Here is a 22892-nt window from a genome sequence, read left to right as displayed (position 1 = left end):
ATCTACCCGGCGCTAAAGGCCAGAAATGGGCTGGCTCTCATTGGGACAAATATTCCATATGTTGTTCCGATTGCTCAGAGGTGAGCAGAAACTTGCAAGGCATGAGGGGAGGCAGGGGACCCTCTGACAGTTTAAGGGGATGGCTCCTCTGTGTGCGCCGCCCAGTTTTCATCTGCAGGGCCTGAGGAGAAGGCAGAGGGACCGGCAAGCATGGACTGGGGCTTGATAGTGACACGGCCATTTCCATGAGCACTCCCTAGAACCACCGCCTGCCTCAAAAACACCAGTAATTGTCATGAATCCACTCTGGGGGACTGAGGCCCCGATAGGTGGGTGAGTGTGTGTGGGGGCCACACTGTCCATAGGTGACCGGGCTGGAGCTCCTGCCTGCGGGTCTCATCAGTCTGCCAGGCTGTCCCTTCCATATGTCTGTCCTCATGTCATGAAAATGATGGGTGTCTGTTCTTCAAGAGGGAACCACAGCAGTGGCCTCATTAGCCTGGACCATCTAGAGATAAGCAGGTGAAAGGTCACCCTCCCCCACCAGGTTCAGCCTGCCTGAGTCACCCCTTCCTTCCATCCCCCCTGCCCGTGCCCAGCGTTACTCTGTGCACCTGCCATGTGGGGCAGACGTGGCTCTGGGGGCCTTGTCTTGAACAGTTGGTTTTCCCATTACTTCTAACACAGATATGATGAAAGCAAAGGCCCCCTTCCCTGCCTGAGTCTTGCTGAAGCCCGGTGTCCTGTTGGTCTTTCAGGTGCCACAGGGTGGGGATGGTGTAAGCATTTCCATCTTTAGCACTGCCCTGTCCTACAGGATCCAGTCTCTTCATCCTCCCCAGGCCCAAACTCTTACATTGAAACTCAGTAGGTTCTAGAGCCTTCTGAGGGCTCTGACCCTGGGATGTGAGTGTCCTTGGTCTGAGCCCAGATTTGGAAGGCAGGAGCCACTGGGGGAGGCCTGCAAGGAGTTCAAGCATTGTTTTGAAAGGGCCAGATCTGTAAGCAAGGCAGAGAGGGTCAGAGCCCAGCCCTGACCCTGGGGAGGGGGCTCCGGAAGGTCCATCCATCAGCTGCCCAGCAGTTAGGTGAAGAAGAAGGCAGATTAGGGGGCAAGTGCTGGGTGGGTGCTCGCCGTTGGTGGGCATACAGGAGGTGCTGTTCCAGGAGTTTTATTATGTTCATTGTCGTCATTAGTGCTGGGGCCTTGGAGCCAAGTCAGTCCTTGAAGAGTCTCGGGATGGAGGTCACAGGGGTCAGGGAGGCTGGCTTGTTCGCTTACAGTATCAACCTGGACATTCTTTGAGCTCCCCAACACCTTTGTCTCTGTGGAAGTTGAATCGCTTGCACCTGTTACTGGCTGTGGCCATCCCATCTCCTGTCCTCGTGTGACCGTGAACACCCCAACTGCACTGCGGCTGGTGGGCCGGTGGAATGGGCCACTGGGATGCAGATCACTTGCTTGCATGGACATGCTGTCTTCAGAAGCTAGTTTTACCTGCCCATCTCGTCCTAGGAGGGAGCAGAAGGGTATCGCGGTGTGGGCGCAGGGCAGGCGGCCCCCTGCTGCCTCTCTGGGTCCAGGCTTCCTCCGGCCCCTTGCATGTGAGCATTGAAATGTGAACTCAGTCACAGGTAGGTCAGTGGGCTGAAACAGCGTGGGAGAGAGCAAGATAGCGGGGGGAGACCAGCTTGCCAGGGCCGACAGACCGGAAGACTGTAGTGAAAGTGTAAACCCAAGGTTCTAGGACAGGAACGTTCTAGAAGGCTGAAGAGGTGCAGTGTGATGATGGTTGAGCTGGTGGGCTGAGGGCCACTGGAGAGGCCCTGTCACCTGCGCTCGTCCCGGTAGGGTGGACGGGGGACCCGCTGGGGGACCCTCTTACCAGAACCCACATATAGCGGTACTCCTCATTGTTCTAGCCCCCCTTTATTTATTTTTTATTTTTTTATTTTTAAAGATTGTATTTATTTATTCATGAGAGACAGAGAGAGAGAGAGAGAGAGAGAGAGAGAAGCAGAGACACAGGCAGAGGGAGAAGCGGGCTCCCTGTGAGGACTCCCATACGGGACTTGATCCCAGGACCCTGGGGTCATGACCTGAGCCAAAGGCAGATGCTCGACTGCTGAGCCTCCCAGGCATCCCCTATTCTTCTTCTTCTTTCTTCTTTCTTCTTCACATTTTTTTGAGAAATAACGATTAACAAAGCCCTCTGCATGTTTCTGCCCTGGGCTGAGCCCTGCCCTTTCCAGGCCCCCTGCTCCCAGGTCCCCCTCACTGCTAGGTGCTCACTGCAGGTTTGCCGAGCAGTATGAGGTAGCTCATCCTTGTTTGTTGAGCTGAAGACCCTGGAGAAGATTTTGAAGATAGAGATATTGATCAAGGGCCACATCGTTCAAAGTAACCCATAGATACTTATTATCTAGGAAAAAAAAAAAACTATTTTTTTAACAGAATTTTCCCCGTGTACCATGTATACAGTTTCGTCTTTTCTTTCCTCACTTAAAGAATGTCCCCATGCCACTAAAGATACTTTTTCATGTTTGAATAATAGTCCACCATCAGAATAACCTATGAAGTCACTTAATTATATTGTATTGTAGAAGACTTAGAGCATGGCAAATTTTGCATGGAATAATATTAGAAAGGACATCTTGGTGCACAAAGTTTTTTAATATTTCATATTACGTTCCTGGCTTTATGTCCAGAAGTAAAATTATCGAGCCCAAGAGTGACAACATTTAAAAATCTCTCCTCTTACTTCTGCTGAGACCCCCTCGGTTGTACCCCATGACTGGTGTTGAGAGGTGTCCATGTACTCCCCACGGAATATCTGTGGGTCACTGGTGCTCAGAGCACCTCCAGGACATGCTCGCTGGTGTTGGGCAGCTGACAAAGGGCAGCAGGTGCATCGCAAGGTGGCGGGGTGGAAGGACCTGCCCCAGGGCTCAGGTGACGCAGGTGGTGCCTCTTCCCTGTGTGACCTCAGGGAAGCCAGTTGGCTTCCCCGGGACATGGCTTCCTCATCTGCAAAACAGGCATTTCAGTGATGCTGCCTTGGAGGCCTGTGGGGTAAAATGCGGTGATAAAACGACCTCGGCCATTGGGGTGGCAGGCGGGGTGGCCCTCAGCAGTGTCAGCACACTGAAAGCCCCCAGCTTGACAGGGGACAGGGAAGTAAACATCTCCTAAGTCTTCAGGGGACGGTGGATCCTGGCGGGGATTAAGGGAGGCATCACGATGGAGGTGACACCTGAGCCTCCCCTCGAGGATGACTGTTGTTCACAAGGTTGGGGTGGGGTCCTGCGTGGGGCTGGGTTGTACCCAAGGCTGGACGTGTGGCCGGGGGAGGGCCCCTTGTGGGGATGTGCACCCCCTTCCCAGGGCATGACTTTAATGGAGTTTTACCTCTGGGATTGCGAGAGCGGGGGCCCCGGGGGCCCGGAGGAAGAAGGCTGCTGCTGCGGCAGGTGGTGGGTGGCGGGCGGCCTGCGGTATTGAGCTCCGGGCGCAGTCTGGATGCTGAGAACAAGGACACCCCCGTGGTTCTTGTTTGGGCCGGTTTAGTAACAGCCGAGTTTGGGGATTCCTAATTCAGGAGAAAGCGTGCTGTGATTTGGGGAGGGGGCAGGAGGAACATTTTGTTGGCACATAATGGACTTGGGAGTGTCTGGAACACTCACATCATGACAAATGCGTGTCCTACCCATGGGAGCTCCTTCTGTGCTAGACGCAGGCCTGGCTCCAAGAACACGCAGGGAATGTCACAGAGCCCCTGTCAGGTGCCGTCCCCTGGGAGGGCCAATGACCGGCAGGCCTGTTGGGGGACGTGGATTGGGTGGTGTTGGGCTTGCACCGGCGGACTTGGAGAACGGGCAAATGTCAACCAGAATGAGATGGCAGTGCCACAGGCAAGAGCAACAGAAGGGGGGCCCAGAGGGTCAGCTCGTGCCATCCTGGGAGCCCACGCGGTTGGGGCGGGAGGGACCTTGAAGTGGCCTCCCCTAGGGGCATGAAGGTGGGCGTGTGGAGCCCAGGTCGGGGAAGCAGAGGGGCTTTTCCCCCGTGCCTGCTGGGGTCCCTTCCTGGGAGGTCCAGAGGGCAGGCAAGTCAGGGACTCCTCCGTCCCACACCCCACCTCCTAGAAAACTGTGGCCACAGGAATCCAGGTGACAGAAAGGCTCACTCACCACCCATACCTCTTAGGAGGGCTTCGTCATGGATGAGGCTGTGGATTGCTGTGTGCGGTTCCTCCCGACACGGTAGTGATTGTTGCTTTGGGGCCGTGGACTCATCAGTGACACCCCTCAGCTGCACCCAGGAGCTTCTGGGTGTGCCCGGCGCCACCTCAGGAAGAAGACAGATGGCGTGGGACTGAGTGGGGTCCGATGACACTGCATCCTGCCAGGCCTGGGGGAGGGAGCGCCCGAGAGGTTAGGCTGATGCCAACGCAGTCACGTCTGTGCCTTTGCAGAGCTGGAGATGCCGCCTCTAGGCTGGGGCTGGGGGCGCCCAACAAACCCTGGGAGCATGATGGGGATTTCCCATTTCTGGGTTTCCGGAGCTGAGACAGGAGTGCCTTATGTGTTCTGCACACACTGATGAGTGGCCGCCCGGGTGTGGACGGTGGGCAGCCTTGCCTCCATCCAGTGAGGACACAGACCTGCAGCGATGGGCCTCCCAGGCTGAGCCATACTGGTTTGGGTAAAGCCTTTCCTTGAAATTAGTTTTGATTAATTGCTAGGGCCTCAGTCGGGCTTTCATAGAAGCCGGTAGACCAGGTCTCTGAGGGTGATCCCAGTGGATCATCGTTTGGGGGAGGGTTGGAGGGCGGCTCAGGCACAGGCCAGCACACAGGGACCTGGCCCTGTGTCTTCAGATGGACTGAATCTGCCCAGATGGCTTCCTAGCCTCATGTGTCCCCGTTGGAACCCACAGAGGTGGACCTCGGGGCCCTGGCCCGGCTTGCTAACAGGTGGGAGTCTGCCCAGTGCTCCTGGAGTGGGGCCTGGGCTGAGGACCTGAGCTTCAAACCACCAGGACCCAGGACTGTCCTGTCCTGAGCCCTTAGTAATTATAGACAAGATGAAGATGACATTCAACTTGGCAATCTCTTTTTTTTTTTTTTTTTTTTACTTTATAAGCTTTACATTTCACAGTGGGGCAGTGGGGTGGGGGAGCTTGGATTGTCCGGAGTATCACCCAGGTGCCGGTGCCTGTAGCGACACCTCCTGCACTGTGGGTTGTCACGCTGGCAGCATGAGGCACTAACTGCAATGCCCAGGTTTGTTAGTGGACTGCCCTTCTGTGTGGAATTCAGCTGTGAAACACATGAACGCTCGTGCTCAGATGGCTCGATGCCAGCATGCAGGTGTGGGGAGGCGTGGGCAGGGATGCTGAAGGCTCCAGCCCAGAGGGACTGACCCGATGTCTGAGCCCGTGGTGCTCCCCGGGCATGCCCAGGGGTGCTCGCCGCCACCCCAGCCTGAAGCCCTCCATGTGTAGATGCCAGTACTCCCCCCTCACGTCCTCCTGTCCCCGGTGTCCACCCCTGGGTGGCCACGATGTTCGTCTCTCCTATCAACCATTCCTGAAGACGTGTGTGCTCTTTGCCTTGTTCCCTTAGGATCAGGCTCTGATAACGTGATAATGAGTGATCATATTTAATGAGACACCCCTCTTGCATCATCTCAGTGCATTTTACAAGGGGCTTCCTGGAAAATGTCTTAACCCCAAATTTCCCAAAGAATGCATAGAACACTAGTTCGGCTAGTTACTTTGTCCAAAAAAATTCAAAATACATAAAATTATATTGGTCAAATAAGTTAAGAGCTGGTGCCTGCAGTTAGCTACCCTTGGGAATGAACAAGATCTGTCACATACTAAAGGATTTCAAATGTCCTGTAGTAAAAAAAAAAAAAAAAATCAGGTTTCATCCAATGATTCATGTGCCCTACAAAGCCCTTGTTCGTGTGACACCTGTCAGTGTCCTGTAGTTCCCTCCGGGAGGTGATGCCTTCACCCCAGAGATCACTCTGCTGTGCACTTGTGGCTGGAGGGAGGCTGTCGTTGTGTATACTCCAGGCTCTGTTAAAATTTTAAAAAGGGTGTTTTTATTGTGGTAAAATCTTCATAATGTGGGAGTGAACCTTTTAAGCATCTTCAGGCGGACAGTTCAGCGGCTTTAAGGACACCCACACTGTTGTGCAGCCATCCCCACCATCGTGCAGCCATCCCCACCATGTGTCTCCAGAAGGTTTAATCTCCCTGGGGCTGAAACTCTGTCCCCATGAAACGCTGCCTCACGTTGCCTTCCTCCAGTGTGGGTCCCTTCAGTGTGGGTCCCAAGTATCACCCTTTCCTGCCTGGCTCCTTCCACTCAGTGCAGTGTCCCTGTGGTTCATGCACATTGTAGCAGGTGCCTGTCTCCCTGCTCTCCAAGGCTCCACGCTGTTCTGTTGAGTGTATACACATAGTTTTGTTCATCCATTCATTTATCAACAGGCGTTTGGGTTGTTTCCACCTTCTGGCTCTTGTGAATAAAGCTGCTTTGTCCAGCTGTGGCCCCGTGTCACCCGTCCGTCATCCCTGCGCAGGTTATATCTGCTTTGTCCGCACTGGGGGGCTGCTGGTGCTACTTTTTTTCTTCTTTTTCTTTTTTTTTTTTTAAAGATGTTATTTATTTATTCATGAGAGACACTGAGAGAGGCAGAGACACAGGCAGAGGGAGAAGCAGGCTCCTCGCAGGGAGCCCGATGCAGGACTTGATCCTGGAGTCCCGGGATCATGACCCAAGCCAAAGGCAGACGCTTAACCGCTGAGGCACCCAGGCATCCCTTGTCCTTCTTTTTAAGTGAAGACCAGAGTATTTTTATGGCTTGCCGTCGAGGAGGCTGTTTATTTTTGGAAAGCCTATGATACTGTCTGTGGAATGTCTTGCCCTGAAAGTTGACAGGTGCCACCTGCTGGGGAGGCATGAGGGACCCACACATCAATGAGGAAAGGAACAGCACCCGGGTGGAGGTGGCAGGGCTCCCCTTCCACCCCGCCGCAGCGGCCACCCTGATGTTTTTACGGAGCGGGCAGGTCCTGGCCCTCTGGGTGAGGCTCCCTTGCTGCCAGCGTACTCGCCCGGGAGGACGGGGGATGTCGTCCTGGTCGAAACCTAATTTCCGTTGCAGCCATAGCGCGGGTCGTCCCAGAAAGCGGGGGGGTAGCCTCGTAGCCTGGGAGCTTGGCTGAGAAACATCTTTTTAAAGATCATCTAACTGCTGGGGAGGCCGCGTCCTTGAAGATGATTGATTTCTCCTCACTGTGTTTCATTTTTCTCTCCCAGCTTATGTTCCCGAGGAAGAACTGAAGGCAGCAGAAATAGATGAAGAGAACGTGGAGGAGGATGGGCTGTCTCTGGACATCCAGGAAGGCGACTACGTGTGCAATGAGGACGCGGAGATCAAGGAAGCCCAGAGCTACCAGAACTCTCCCGTCAGCACTGCGACGAATCAGGACGCGGGCTACGGGTCGCCCTTCAGCGAGAACAGCGATCAGCTTGTCCACTTCAAAAGCTCATCCTCCAGAGAAGAGAAGGAGGAGCCGCAGGCTGCAGACAGCGTCTCCTACCCCCAGGACAGCTTGGCGCAGATCAAGGCCGTGTATGCCAACTTGTTCTCTGAGTCCTGCTGGTCCAGCTTAGCTTTGGATTTGAAGAAGTCGGGTTCAGCCACCAGCACCAATGATGTGGGCCCGAAGGAGAGCACCACGCCTGCGCCCACGCCCCCCACCAGTACGGCGGGCACCTCGGGCACCACGGCAAGCACCCCCAGCTCTGGCTCAGGCTCGGGCTCTGGGGGAGGCGGGGGCGGCGGCTCAGGGTACGACTGGCATCAGGCCGCCCTGGCCAAGACGCTGCAGCAGACGTCGTCGTACGGGCTGCTCCCTGAGCCCAGCCTCTTCAGCACCGTGCAGCTCTACAGGCAGAACAACAAGCTCTATGGCTCTGTGTTCACAGGCGCCAGCAAGTTCCGCTGCAAGGACTGCAGTGCCGCCTATGACACGCTAGTGGAGCTGACAGTGCACATGAATGAGACCGGGCACTACCGCGACGACAACAGGGACAAGGACTCTGAGAAGACCAAGCGGTGGTCCAAGCCCCGGAAGCGCTCACTGATGGAGATGGAAGGCAAGGAGGACGCCCAGAAGGTGCTCAAGTGCATGTACTGTGGCCACTCCTTTGAGTCCCTGCAAGACCTGAGCGTCCACATGATCAAGACAAAGCATTACCAGAAAGTGCCTCTGAAGGAGCCAGTACCGGCCATCACCAAACTGGTCCCTTCCACCAAGAAGCGTGCCCTGCAGGACCTGGCGTCACCATGTTCCCCCGAGCCGGCTGGGCTGGCCACGGACGCTGCGCCCAGCGAGGCAGCCAAGGACCAGAAGACCGCCAACCCCTACGTGACGCCCAACAACCGCTACGGCTACCAGAACGGCGCCAGCTACACCTGGCAGTTCGAGGCCCGAAAGGCGCAGATCCTCAAGTGTATGGAGTGCGGCAGTTCCCATGACACCCTGCAGCAGCTCACTGCCCACATGATGGTCACCGGCCACTTCCTCAAGGTCACCAGCTCGGCCTCCAAGAAAGGGAAGCAGCTGGTGCTGGACCCCGTGGTGGAAGAGAAGATCCAGTCGATCCCACTGCCCCCGACCACACACACCCGGCTGCCTGCCTCCCACATCAAGAAGCAGCCCGACTCTCCCGCGGGGTCTGTGCCCGCTGAGGACAAGAAGGAGCCCGAGAAGGACAAGGTGCCACCGGCGGCCAGCGAGGCGGAGAAGAAGGTCAAGGAGGAGAGCGAGGACGCCCCCGAGAAGTTTGAGCCCACCACCCTGTATCAGTACCTCCGCGAGGAGGACCTGGACGACAGCCCCAAGGGTGGGGTGGACATACTGAAGTCCCTGGAGAACACAGTGTCCACAGCCATCAGCAAGGCCCAGAACGGCGCGCCGTCGTGGGGCGGCTACCCCAGCATCCACGCGGCCTACCAGCTGCCCGGTGCTGTGAAGCCGCTGCCGGCCGTGCAGAGCGTGCAGATGCAGCCATCCTACGCGGGCGGCGTGAAGCCGCTGTCGTCGGAGCACAGCGCGCTGCTGCACTCACCTGGGAGCCTCACGCCGCCACCGCACAAGAGCAACGTGTCGGCCATGGAGGAGCTGGTGGAGAAGGTGACCGGCAAGGTCAGCGTGAAGAAGGAGGAGCGGCCTGCCGAGAGGGAAAAGGGCTCTCCGGCCAAGGCCGTATCCCCCGTGGCCAAAGAGAACAAGGACTTCCCCCGGGCCGAGGAGGGCGGTGGCAAAGTGCAGCAGAAGAAGGTCCCCGACGCCGAGGTGGCGAAGGCCAAGAAGGAGGGTGTGCCTGACGCGCACACGCCCAACGGCACTGAGCCCCTGAAGGCCAAAGTCACCAACGGCTGTAACAACCTGGGGATCATCACCGACCACTCGCCCGAGCCCTCCTTCATCAACCCGCTGAGTGCGCTGCAGTCCATCATGAACACCCACCTGGGCAAGGTGTCCAAGCCCGTGAGCCCCTCGCTGGACCCGCTGGCCATGCTGTACAAAATCAGCAACAGCATGCTGGAGAAGCCGGTCTACCCTGCCACCCCCATCAAGCAGGCCGACGCCATCGACCGCTACTACTATGAGAACAGTGACCAGCCCATCGACCTGACCAAGTCCAAAAGCAAGCCCCTGGTCTCCGGCGCGGCCGACTCCGTGGCGTCGCCTCTCCGGGAGAGTGCGCTCATGGACATCTCCGACATGGTGAAGAACCTCACGGGCCGCCTCACCCCCAAGTCCTCCACGCCGTCCACCGTGTCCGAGAAGTCCGATGCAGACGGCAGCAGCTTTGAGGAAGCGCTGGACGAGCTGTCGCCCGTGCACAAGAGGAAGGGGCGGCAGTCCAACTGGAACCCCCAGCACCTGCTCATCCTGCAGGCCCAGTTCGCCTCAAGCCTGCGGGAGACGCCAGAGGGGAAGTACATCATGTCGGACCTGGGTCCCCAGGAGCGGGTGCACATCTCCAAGTTCACAGGGCTGTCCATGACCACCATCAGCCACTGGCTGGCCAACGTGAAGTATCAGCTGAGGAGGACAGGGGGAACAAAGTTCCTGAAGAACCTGGACACAGGGCACCCTGTGTTCTTTTGCAACGATTGTGCCTCTCAGTTCAGAACTGCTTCCACGTACATAAATCACCTAGAGACACACTTAGGCTTCAGCTTGAAGGATCTCTCTAAGCTGCCGCTAAATCAGATTCAAGAACAGCAGAATGTTTCGAAAGTCCTGGCCAGCAAAGCTCTGGGCCCGGTCGGGGCTGCCGAGGACGAGTTGGGCTCCACATTCCAATGCAAGCTTTGCAACCGGACCTTTGCGAGCAAGCACGCAGTCAAACTGCACCTCAGCAAGACCCACGGCAAGTCCCCCGAGGACCACCTGATCTATGTGACAGAGTTGGAAAAACAATAGCGTCCAGGTATGCAAGGGACCGCGGCACATTGCACTACACGTCCTCCTTGTACTGCACTAGGCCTGGCTGAGCCTCCGAAATCAGCCTTTCCTTTGTTGCCGAGCTGGCTGTCTGGACCTTGGTTTTTCTTACACATATTTTGTAGTTATATTTATATGCTCTTTGTCCGATTGTGCATGTTATTTTTCTTTTTCCGTGAGTCAAAGTCTGACCTTTATTTTCAACATCTGTTCTTGATGTTAAGCTATCTTTTGTAGGAAATAGTGGGGCACACTACTCAGAGACATTTATTTAGCAGAGAAGAAAGACACAAATAACAATGATAAAAAGACATCCTAAAATTACAAAGTTGCCATGACAATAAAGGTCATAGAACCTAGTAGTGTCAAATTTAACCCTTTGAGGACTGCAATTGCATTTCTGTGCCTTTCACTCAAAAAAGAAAAAAAAAAGGAAAAAAAGGCTTAAAGGCATTTCATTCAGATCAAAAGCTGTGTCAGACACAAAACTTATTTAATAATTAAAAAATGAGCTTTTATATGCAGAACTGGTTTGTGAAGGAAACATGCATGCAGCTGTTGGAAGATAGAAGGTTGTCTAGGACTCGTGGGGTTAGGAAGCCACAGCTTTACACATTGGAAACAAAAAAGCAAAACAAAAAAACCCACCACCACCACCACCACCACCACCAAACACCCCAGTTGCCACTATGCCCAAACCCTCTGGATGCTGAAAAAAAAAATGCCACTTTTGGCAAAAAAAGTATGCAAGCTATTATTTAAAAATGTGTAAAAATGCTATTTCTTTTTTCCTGTAAAATACTGCGGTTTATAGTTATTTACAAATGTAAGCTTTGGTATAAGCTGACCTTTCTATAGCGTGCTGCATTGGTAAATGAAAAAACATGGGGCAAATGTTGGAGTCCTTTCCTTGTAAATTGCCAGCATCAGCTTAAAAACCCCTATATGTTACATATCGTACCATTTTAATCTATTCAACTTTCTTTGTACCTTCTGGCTGTATGCTTTCTCTTTTAACTTTTTATATTGTCATTTTATATTAAATTTCTGTGTATATAATGTAAAACCACAATTTTTGAATAAAATTTAGTTCCTGCAGCTTGATTTAAATAGAGAAATTTTACTGGCACCTGCATCTTTCCAGATGCATGTATATCAGACAAAAATAAATAAATGAAAACAAAGCAAGCAATGCACTATTAATTATACATTTTGATGTTCTATCATTAATATTGTACAGTACATTTTGGTTCACACAATTAAATCCACTGTTTTCTCAAATGTAAAATAAACCCACATGCAGTTCTTGATTTACATAGATTGTCATGTCGTCATTCTATTGCCTTTGAGAAGTTATTTCGGCGGCAAGAGGTATTGCTTATGCGATCGACCGACAAGAATTCTATTCAGAATCACCGTTTCATGATTTGTGTGCTGACGTGCTCCGTTCAAATGATAAGTATTGCTTTTTTTCCAGTATTGCATTTTTTAAAGATGATAATTAAAATGTTTAACTCCACTGGGTGCCATGGATTACTGAGTTTGGCCACCGAGCGATGGCTCTCCTGGATGTGCATGGACCGGCTGCTTCCTTTGGAGGATCCTCGTGGACCATTTGAAAGTGTTCGCAATGATCCTTAGTGTGAATCCAGGGACTCAGTGGGAGTGGGTGGGGGTGGAAGGGTGGGTCTGGCTCTAGCAGTGAGGACCCTGGGGAACTTGGAAGCAGTTTTGTGTTACTCCAAAGAGGAAAGCCTGATTTCTGCACATCTAAAATGGCACAGTTTTGAAAAGCTGAGCTGCTCCTTACTTGTGTTTGGGACCAGCATTCCTCCTGGAGGTTCCTCTGGAGCACCGAGGGGCACCGCCGAGCAGGCTGCCAGGACTCCTGGCTTGTGGGCCTCCCCAGCCCTCAGCTCTAGGGCTTTCTGCATCAGGCTGCATTGAGGGGGGGCCCCCAGCCTCTCCCCTTTCCACAAGCACTTACAAGCATGAGCGGGAAAATGTCTTTTTCTACCTTTTGCTTCAGTTTTCAGAAAATTCTATCCCGAGAAAGGTTAGGAGGCACAGTGCCATGTTCAGAAGCAGCTGGGTGCCGGCAAGGATGCTCTGTGCTGGGTGAGGACTGAGGAGGGCAGGTCGGGGCACCGTGTTTACATGGTCTTCGTGCTGATGCCCAGAGTGCCAGGGAGGCTGGCTACACATCCCCCCACTTTCTCCATGGGGAGGTAGCTCTGTCCTTTAGGAGATCCAGCCATTTCGACACTTCGGTCCAATTACTGGGTGATTATGTACTTTGGGCTCAGGGGGGTGACAGAGAATAACAACGAGGCCTGTGGCAGGAGTGTGAGGTCTTTGCACGATGACCCTATGAAGTCCTGTCTGTTTTACCACAGGCCCATGTGTGAGTGGTTCTGTGATTTGCACCCTGGAGTTGAAAGAGCAGGTGCGGTGGTGTGAAGGGAGGTCAGAGGCTCGGGCGGAGTCCACTGGATTCAGTCCCAGCGGGCAGCGGCTAAGAAGGCATCTGGAATCTGCTGACCACTGGGGCTTGGACCCAGAATTTGGGTTTTCCTTCCTTAATTTTTTATTTTTCTAATTCATCATCACACTGCTATATTGTCGTCCACCCTCGTTGTCATGGACCAGTGGATGGAGGGCTAAGTTCTCCTGTTAGTACTACCCTAGTTCCATGGAGGGGGCGCTTCCTGGTGCCTGGGACCTTTCTCAGTGCTTCACACACGTTGCCACACTCAGGCCTCACACCTGTATTCAGAGGGCCCTTGCCTGCACGTGAAGAGCCCAGCGCAGCACAGACTTGCCCAAGGTCATGTGGCTTGCGAGGGCCAGAACCGGGCTCAGAGCCTGGGGAGCTCTGCCCAGCTCCCCATCACCCTCTTTGTTTTTTTTTTTTTTTTTTTTTTTTTTTAAGATTTTATTTATTTATTCATGATAGTCACAGAGAGAGAGAGAGGCAGAGACACAGGCAGAGGGAGAAGCAGGCTCCATGCACCGGGAGCCCGATGTGGGATTCGATCCCGGGTCTCCAGGATCACGCCCTGGGCCAAAGGCAGGCGCCAAACCGCTGCGCCACCCAGGGATCCCCCCATCACCCTCTTTGATGTGCCCTAAGTGGGGTCCGCCGTAGGCCCCTGGTGAGGGTGTTGCCCTGCGGGTGCTGGGCCTCTCTGGGCAGGGCCCCTGCCTCTCTCTGCTGAGCGATCAGGTGATGCTGACGAACAGGATGTGGGCAGCCACCCTGAGCAGACGTGCACTCTTCAGTTCACCTCCAACTCCAGCCCACATCAGGTCATGAGGCAGGACAGCTCATTCTCTTGTTGGATCTGAAAAGTAAGTTGAAATAATGTTTGTAATGCATGCAGTCATATTTGCAGCTTGAGCTTTGGGTCTAATAACTAATCTAATCTTTTTTTTTTTTTTTCCTGTAAGTGTGGGACTTTTAAGAGTTCGAGATCTTCCTCAGAATGTGGTTTAGGGGGTAGCCTGAGTGGCTCAGTCACGACCTGCCTTTTGGCTCAGCTCATGATCCCGGGGTCCCAGGGTCCAGCCTCGCATCGGGCAGTGAGGGTGGGGGGGCCCTGCTGAGGAGAGAGCCTGCTTCTCCCTCTCCCTCTGTGTGCGCACTCTTTCTCAAATAAATAAATTAAAATCTTTTTTTTTTTTTTAAAGAATATAGTTTGGGTGAGGATGGTCCTTGTTATTTCATCTTTAAAGAGAATAAAACCTATAAAACAATGATAGGCAATAGTTTATCTAGGAGAAACAAGCTTTTAGGCATTGTAGGTGAAAAATGATTAAAAACGAAGATTTATGTCCCTGGATTCCTATGTTTGGTAATCTTTGAAAAGCTGTTAACACTAGTGTAGAGCATGCCTACACTTCCGGATTTCTCAGAAACCTGTGCATACACATAGGCTTCTGCTTTTTTTCCAAGGTGAAATGCTTTGTTACGCACTTTATTATTATTTCCCTGAAAGTGATGGGGACCACTGAGGATCACTTACTGAATTGTAAACTTGAAAGACACCAAAGAGTGATGTTTGGAGAGCATATGTACTTTTTATGTAGCTGTGTTCTTAGGATAAGTCACTGCAGAAAATTTGAAACACAAAAAAATAAACTAATAAAAACAATTATCTCCATCTGAAGAAAAAAAAAACTGCTAGTAGTTTAATGCTAAATCTTATCTCTGTGCTTCTAGAAAACACAGAGATCATGCTCAACACATTCTCATGCTTTGCTTTCTTTACCTGATAGTAGATAATGCATATTTCCTGCTTTTATCAAAACTTTCTAATCTTACTGAGATGGACTACACTTAATTCTCTATTAGAATTTTAGAAAGCAACATTAGATTCCTCTCAAATTTTCATTATTATTAATACAAAGAACACTCAGTATTTCTGATGATTCCTTTTTATAAAAAAAAAAAAAGATTGATTTTAGAGAGAGAGAGAACAAGCAGGGAGGGGGAGGCAGAGGGAGAAGGAGAGAAAAGCAAACTCCCTGCTGAGTGCAGAGCCCGAGAAGGACTGGGTGCAGGGGCTCAATCCGGCTCAATCCCCGGACCCTGAGATCATGACCTGAGCTGAAATCAAGGGTCCAATGCTTAATAGACTGAGCCACCCAGTCGCCCCTCGGATTATTCCTTTAAGACAAGTGCCTAGAACTGAGATTGCTGCATCACAGTGTGACATCGTACATATGCCCAAAATGTCCACAAGGGAGCCTGTGCTTGCTTCTACTCCCATTACTGTGAGAACGACCTTTTCTCCGCATGGACTTTTCTTTGTGAACACAAGGATTTTTTTTTTTTTTAATTTCTGGCTATTTTCTCTACTTGGCCAGTGGAATCCTGATGTTTTAATTTATAATGCTTTTAATGTTTATTGCCCATTGATGTTATTTAAAGAAAAGATGGTTTAAGAACATATGGATCTGAGGAGTATTTTCACATGAATTATGATTTCATTTAATTGAGTGGCCAGTACATGTATTTTACAGATGACACATCAAAGAGGAGGAAAAGGAGTTACCTAGGGTTGCAGCTCCCCTCGGCTCGGGCCTGGAGCCCCAAGGCTGTCCTCTCAGCCCATTCAGCCTGGGATACCGTGGCCCCGCAAACCATGTCCAGAGATGCCAGTAAATTATGCACCTGACTCTCTTTAAATTACCTGACCTGTAAGTTGAAGAGAAGTTCCAGATTCTCTGGGTTCTATTACGAATTCATAATTAGTACCATTGGGAAAACAAATGGCATCTTATCTTAAAGTAAAGTAAATCACCTGGAGTGACGGCAGGCAGTGGAACCCTGGGTGAGAAGACAACAGAGGTCCGTAGCAAGGCTGTGAGGATGATGCTGAAGGCACTGTACCCGGAGGCTGATTCACATGATATGATCCTCCAACGATTTAGGAGTTGACCCATAACCAGTCATTATTTGTCTTAAATCATGCAAAAGTATCTGTAATTTTATCTGACCTGTGTAAAGATGGTCTGATGGTATGTCATAGGGTAACTGGCTTCCACCAGCCAAGCAGATAGTAGGAGCTGTGGGCCCGCGTGTCATCACATTTTGCTGACATATCTGAGTTGGGACACATACCCTTCTGGGGGGAGATAACTGACATATGACATTATGCTAGTTCAGGTGTGTGCGTAATGGTTCAGTTTGTGCAGATACCACTGAATAATCACCATGATTACGTCTGCTTAACATCCATCACCACATGGATGGTTTTTTTTTTCTTGTGATGAAGACTTTTAAGATTTATTCTCTTAAGCAACTTTCATATATGCAATGCAGTATGATTAACTACAGTCCATGGGCTGTACATCACATCCCCAGGACTTATTTATTTTATCACTGCAAACTTGTACCTTTGGACCCCTTCGCCCATGTCATCCACTCCTCACCCCGGCATTTGGCAGGCCCTATCTCTTCTGAGTTTGGATTGGTTGGTCGGTTTTTTAGATTCCATATGTAAGTGGGGTGTTTATATGTGAGTATCAGTGTTTCTCTGTGTGACTGACTTCGTCATATTTAAATGTAAACTAAAGAAGTAGTTTTTGGGTTGGAGAGAATGTATTGCTCAAAGATGAATTTAAAAGTCTTTAAGACTGGGAGCTTTCTACACAAACCTGAAATTTTATGGATATTTTTCTCTTGAAAGCTTGTTTGAGCCAAAAGAACACTGGTGAAGAGGATTGACAATGGTTACATTGCGATCAGCAGTTTCTAAAATATGTGGATAATAAGGAAAATCCCATTCTGCATAACTGGAATCATAACCCAAATTCCTCCAGTCAACTGGTATTCAACTGGATTTCCTAGGAGCTGCTACAAAACACTCCATCAATCCCAGGATTAAAACATTTTTCTCCTTTCAGTAAATTTTTATGTGTTTACGCATGTTTTCAGAGTAATTTCTGCACTTTTATTCAGCTGACTGAAACTAAGGTTTTCCTTTCCTCTTTGCAGAATAACAAAACATGTAGGTGTATAATGAGTACTATGTAATAATAAAACTTCTCAGGGTGGGAATTGTTGAATTCTTTATGACCTGTGTCATTTAAAATTATATATTGTATCATATTTCCAAGCCAAAGCTTTCTGATACATATCTCACTCCATCCTGTGCCATTAATATTGATCAAGATTGATCAAATAATTATTAGACTCACCAATTTCAACCCTTGACTCTTTAAAGTCACTAAAATTATGGAAGGCAAATATTTAGTTATAGTTTTGATTTGTTAACTTTAAGAGACAGGAGAGGCTGAAATACCTTCATTTCACTTGTAATACACTTATTTATAAATTAGTGAAATCTGGTGCCCACTTTAGAAAGCTACTTCTTCTCCTTTGGAGATTCCTCACTATTTAAAGTCATGAACTTCACAAAGCATTAAGGTGGTTGTGCAAATTCTAGGATGGGGAGCTCAAGTACAGGCCTTACTTAATGGGAGTTTGGCCTTGTTGGATGGCATGACAACTGTGGACAGATGGCCTGGGATGGCCTTCAGTCAGTTGGTGGAAACCAGTGGCATTACCATCAGACAAATCTGCATGCAGAAATCTGATGGAAAGAACTTTGTTCAAACTTGAGACTACTACAAATAACATCTTTTAAGTAGGATGTGGCAATTTTTCTCATGGTGATTGTTTTGTTAAATAAAATGTGAATATTCATCTTTAAGTTCTGGTGAGAGAGTTGGAACTTCACAGTGACAACATGTAGCATCTTATTTGTTGTCATGGAAGCATCGCAATAATACAAAATCCTTCGAACAAAGCAATGAAAGCTGCAGAGAGGCGCATCAGGTGCTCATCACTCCAGCTTCTCAGGAGAAAACAATAGATTTCTAAAATGGGAGTCACAAAGTTCCTTTCCAGATGACCTCTCACTTTTCTTAGAATTTCTGTTTCAATTCTGTTGGCATATCCCCTCCCTTTTCTTTTTTTGAGACACTTAGGTTTTTTAAATTCCTTGTTATTTGCCTCCAAAGGCTTACCTTTTTAAGAGTGGAATTCCCTATCACGAATCCAAAGTCTGCTATTTAAGATACTGGTTTGAACATCATCCGTTTTGCTAATGGTTTCCACACTTAGAGAATAGTCTAATTGCATTGTGTGGACGTGAATGGATGCAGGCAACTTTTTAATTTTAACGTGCTGGGCAATGCCCTGGCGCACGTGCCTCTGGCAGGGAGTGCACTGCGTTCATTTTTCCCCGCTGCCAGGTGTCATCACGCTACTTCTCAAGGGTGAACTCGGCCTTTCTTAAGCCTCCACTCCTCAAAGACAAGGTACAATTTTTTCCCGTACTGATCACATTTCACCTTTTCGCTCCCTCTCCAAGTGTTTTCTTGAAAAATCCCCACTTCCTAGAGTCCCTCGGACCAAACACTCCAGCGTCATAGGACTACCCGGAGGAAGGAGCCCGTGGGAGAGCAGGCTTGTGCCACGTCGGTGCCGGTGTTAGGTGGTGCGTGCGTGGTGGGGAGACAGGGTCTTGTTCTGTCTCAGGAGGATGAATGGGACCAGCGCTGAGACTCAGGCAGAGGGCAGGCGCAGCAGAGAGTAGGGAGCCCGGAGAATTGTTTTTTTGTGGGGCTGGGGTCTAGTCTCCACTGTGATTTGTAAGGGTTCCGGTCGTTCCATCACCTGTAGGAGTTGGGGGCGAAGAGCAGATGCACCTGCCCGCAGGAGACAGTGCCGGGAGAGCCAGCAGCACAGGCCACCAGGCCGCGCAGCAGTCGCCATGTGCAGGACGTGTGACCCATGCGTCATGGAGGGCCCTGGCGAAGGCTCCGCGTGTGGATGGACACAACTAAAATGAGTAGCTGGAAGCTATGAAGAAGGACGAATGGCATGGGTGTTGAGTGGGCCTCCTGGAGCCTGGCGGATGGAGAGCCTGCTCCCACCACCAATGATGGCACACAGATTTCCTCTGGAAAGAAAGAAATTGCCAAGAGGGAACTGGAGCGTGGCCTTTCTAGGGTTAAAGATCCTTAAGCTTTAGAGAGAATGTATAAAAGAAAATTTCTTTCTGAAATAATTTATGGAAATGCCGTGTTCCCTTTGAAGGTTCCATGTCACCGCGTGGCACTACGCAATGTTCTCTTTCTTCACCTGTCAGGCAAAGACCACCTCGAAGACTCTCACTGCTGATTACTAGTTAATTGTCATTAATAAGTGACAACTGACATTATGGGGGCTTAATGCAGAGAGAACAGAAAAGAGCCACAGATATTCTAATGAGCTGACTCCTACGTGCCCTCTATTGTTGTCGAAAATGAGGAGCTGTCGTCATTGTTCAGGAGATGGGCTTCAATTGCTCTGGAAAATATTCTCTTTTAATTTCTTTATGCATAGCTAATTCCTGGTACTCTGTATTTCTCTCTCCCCCACCCCCCTTTGAGCGGGCGCACGCACACACATACACACACATGTGCGTGCACACAACCTCTCTTGCTTGCTCCCATGAGCATGCTAAAAACTCCCAACTTAGGAGGCACCATAACTTGTCCCTAGGCAAGGAGTAGCGTGCTGTCAACAAGCTTATTTTTTAGAGCAGATGGAAAGAAAGGCAGTTTGAAGTCATAGTTGTAGTTGACTTGGATGGGGACAGAGGTGGAGAGGACCCAGGCCGAGAGAGGAGAGGAGGCTGGGTGGAATGAACAGAGTCCACCAGGAAAGGTCCACCAGTCCCAGCAGAGAGCTGAGGAGGGTCAGGAACACGGGAGCATATGTGACAGCTCATCTACCTTACAGCTTAGAAACAAACATGGCAGACAAACAAAAATCCCCACAGAATCTTCCAGAAGAGAAGCCAAAGACAGAGGGAAATGATTCCATAGGTGCTGAACTTAGAGCCGTGTCACTTGCCATTTTTTGGGGGGAACCTGACCCAAGCAGTACTTGCTGGTAAAGTCCTGAATCATTAGGACACCTTGAGCAGGGACTTGCGGTTCTTCCTTGCACGTGTGTGCACGCGTACACTCACGGGTGTGAGCACGCACAACAGCCACACTGTATTTCGATGTTTAGAGTGGAAGATAAGGTACCAAGCATACAACAAAATAATTTCTGTGTGGACTTGAGCCACCTGACTGTATTCTCTGTCCATCTGTGGGCAGGGGGCTAGGGGTTAGAGGGCCCGTGGGCTCAGTCTCGGCTCGAATACCCAAGATTTCCAAACAGGACTGTGTGGAATGTTCTTGGGGGAGCCTCATGCTGGAGCCAATGCCAACAAGATGTGTTGTTTTTCAAGTGCCAACACCTCCTAACAACAATTTTGCGTGCTATCAGATCATTTCACACCGTGCCATGCCACCTTCTATCAAGTCTTATCACACAAATGCAGTTTCAAGCTTGATATTTGATGGCTGTGCTGCTAAAGAGAAAAAGCCTGTCTTGCTCCTTAAACGCTGCTGGGGCAGTGAGTCCTTTATGCGATGGTAAAAACCCTCTGCCTGGGTTTATTGCTGCTCCGAGATGGGTTTTGGAAAAGTGGCAATATTTCCACTCGCAGTGGGCAGTGGGTTCTGGCTTTCTCCTGTGTCGGTGCAAACCCGGAGCTGCACAGGATCCTAACAGGATGGAGAGAGATGGCAAGAGATGACCATCCTTGTGTTCAAATTAGCTTGTTGGCAGCCCTCTCACGCTGTTGACGCATGTTGTGATCTCAATAAAAACATTTCATTCCTGCGCACGTGTGCTGCTGGGGGATGACATCCGGGGCATTTACACTGGTGTCCTTGAGATATTGGACCTAAGTCCTCGGCTTTGGTTTGCTTTATTTGGACACGCTGGAGATTGGTCCCAGCTTGGTATCGTTTTGTTACTGTGGTCAGCATGACACCAATATCCTCACCTCAGTTTTGCACAAAAAATGTGGAAAGGGGCATAATGAGCTTGTAGGCTCTGCATGGCTGGCCCTGCTGGACACTGATCCATCTCTACTCAAGGCACTTTTGGCAACATGCTCCTGTGGAGAGAGCATGGGGTTTAGAGGCTGAATTTCAGACTAATTGATAAACCTCCATTTCTTCATCATCGGAATTCTAACATACAGAATGTGCCTCACTCTGTGCTCAGTGCATGGAAGGCACCAAATAACTGGTAGGTATTGTCACTACTGTCATTGGACTTGCTCAATCAGCTACAGGTACACCTACAGCCATTCGCTGCCTCGTCCACAAAAGTATCATGCAAGGTGTGGTGGCAAACAGACAAATGCACTGGTAGGTTGCTGGGACTAATCACATACTTGAGTTGGAAATGTACAGTGTTAGCTGTCTAACGGGGTTCAACAGTGTGGCATGTCACAGCTCCAAGGACACCCTCCTCCAGTACCACCAAATTTCAGCTCAAATCTAAATGTAAAATCTGAGTTGGGGAGGAAGTAAGGGATCTGGGCAAGGAGATAAGTGGTGGACAGGGTGGCTTTGTTGTTCAAGGTAGAACTAAAGACATGTGTGGTTGGAATCCCGCATGTGTGGTCCTTCCCCTACTCACCTTCCAAGGGAGATGTGCAGATGGGTTACGTGGGCAGTGAACAGTGTTTATCACCGTAGGGTTCTGACCAGAACTTCACTGGGCTCACCACGTGAACTGGACTGGAATGTGTGCGACCCAGGAGGAGACGCCTGGGGCCTTCCTAGAGGCAAGTGGAGACCCTCTACCTCTACCATGAGGCCCGTGAGATTCCTGCTTGGCTTCCCAGGGGCTGGGGTCTGAAGCCTTTTAAAGAATGGGTACTCCTCAGAGGACCAGGAGTTGTGGTCTCTTTCCTCTAGTTGACAGACATCACACTGAAACCTAATGTTACATGTTGCCCTGACCTCTTCTTCAGTTGTGGTGAGGGGGAGGGAGCTAAAACCTGTGTCCTCCCCTTGAGTTAGAATGTGGAGCCAGCAGGTGGCAGCGTGATGTCCACCAGGGAGGACTTCCTGCTTCCTTCTGCTGAGGGGAATCAAAGGGACGTCAGTAGGTCCCATGATCTGGATGATTCAGAGAACATTCTCGGTCAAGGTGTGGACTGTTTTGATGCTTTTACTTTATTTTGGTGATGCTCAGTTTATGTTCCAGAAACACACATCCTCAGTTGCCCGGGTTTAACCCCTTGCCTATTTCAATGTGCCTCTATCACTTTGTGGGTTATCTGCATCTACGTATTCTTAGGTGTTTGAGCCAATGTTTACCTGAGCTGCTTACCTTTTTTGTTTGTTGGTTTGTTTGTTAAAAATATCTTTGGTCTTGATTCAACGCATTCTTTCCATTAGCTCCACTAGCTTCATCCACAGGGTCCACTGGTGAGCAAGTACATTGTCCTTGGGTGTCAGGGGAGGGAACAGGGCTCAGTATCACTCTCTGTGCATCCTCTGCCTTCATGTAGCTTCTAGCAGACTCATTTGTGTTCAATTGCAGTTTCCTAGAAGCACAGACATATTTTTCTTTTCAAAAATCCCCCTCGTTCATATATTCCTTCATCAGACCAACATTTACTCCTAGGTGTGTGCTATTTTGATAAACACAGAAAAAATATGAATAAGGCTTTCATAGGTTAAATGATGAGTTTGAGGGGGCTAGAAACGGGCCAGTTAAAGACCAGAGCAGCCTCATGAGGGGTTAGGAGAACACATGATAGCTTCCGAGTCTAGGGAGCTTCTCAGGGAGGTGGTTGTCACATGTTTTGGTTATAATTCATTAAAATGAGTATATATTGAGTTCATTGCAAAATCAACTCTAATATCAACACTCAATGATGTGAATGAACTTCACACTCCAGGTGGTACCTATGATCACATCGGGGGACGGGTG

At 50.1% G+C, this 22892-nt stretch overlaps 1 protein-coding gene and 1 long non-coding RNA gene across 2 annotated transcripts in view; both read left to right on the top strand.

Annotated features, from left to right (window-relative positions):
• TSHZ1 (teashirt zinc finger homeobox 1) overlaps nt 1–11857 on the top strand; it is a 76300-nt gene extending 64443 nt beyond the window's left edge. The window contains exon 2 of the mRNA XM_025421987.3: nt 7338–11857. Coding sequence (XP_025277772.2) covers nt 7338–10522 — 3185 coding nt within the window. The 3' untranslated portion in view covers nt 10523–11857. The remainder of the gene's footprint in view (nt 1–7337) is intronic.
• Nucleotides 11858–12212: 355 nt separating this feature from the next.
• Nucleotides 12213–22892, top strand: part of LOC118351185 (uncharacterized) — a 48325-nt gene continuing 37645 nt past the window's right edge. The window contains exon 1 of the long non-coding RNA XR_004806199.2: nt 12213–13894. This is a non-coding gene — a long non-coding RNA (uncharacterized LOC118351185). The remainder of the gene's footprint in view (nt 13895–22892) is intronic.

Source organism: Canis lupus, chromosome 1 (assembly GCF_003254725.2).
Source record: "Canis lupus dingo isolate Sandy chromosome 1, ASM325472v2, whole genome shotgun sequence".
NCBI lineage: Eukaryota > Metazoa > Chordata > Mammalia > Carnivora > Canidae > Canis > Canis lupus.
This window is presented reverse-complemented; position numbering and strand designations above follow the sequence as displayed.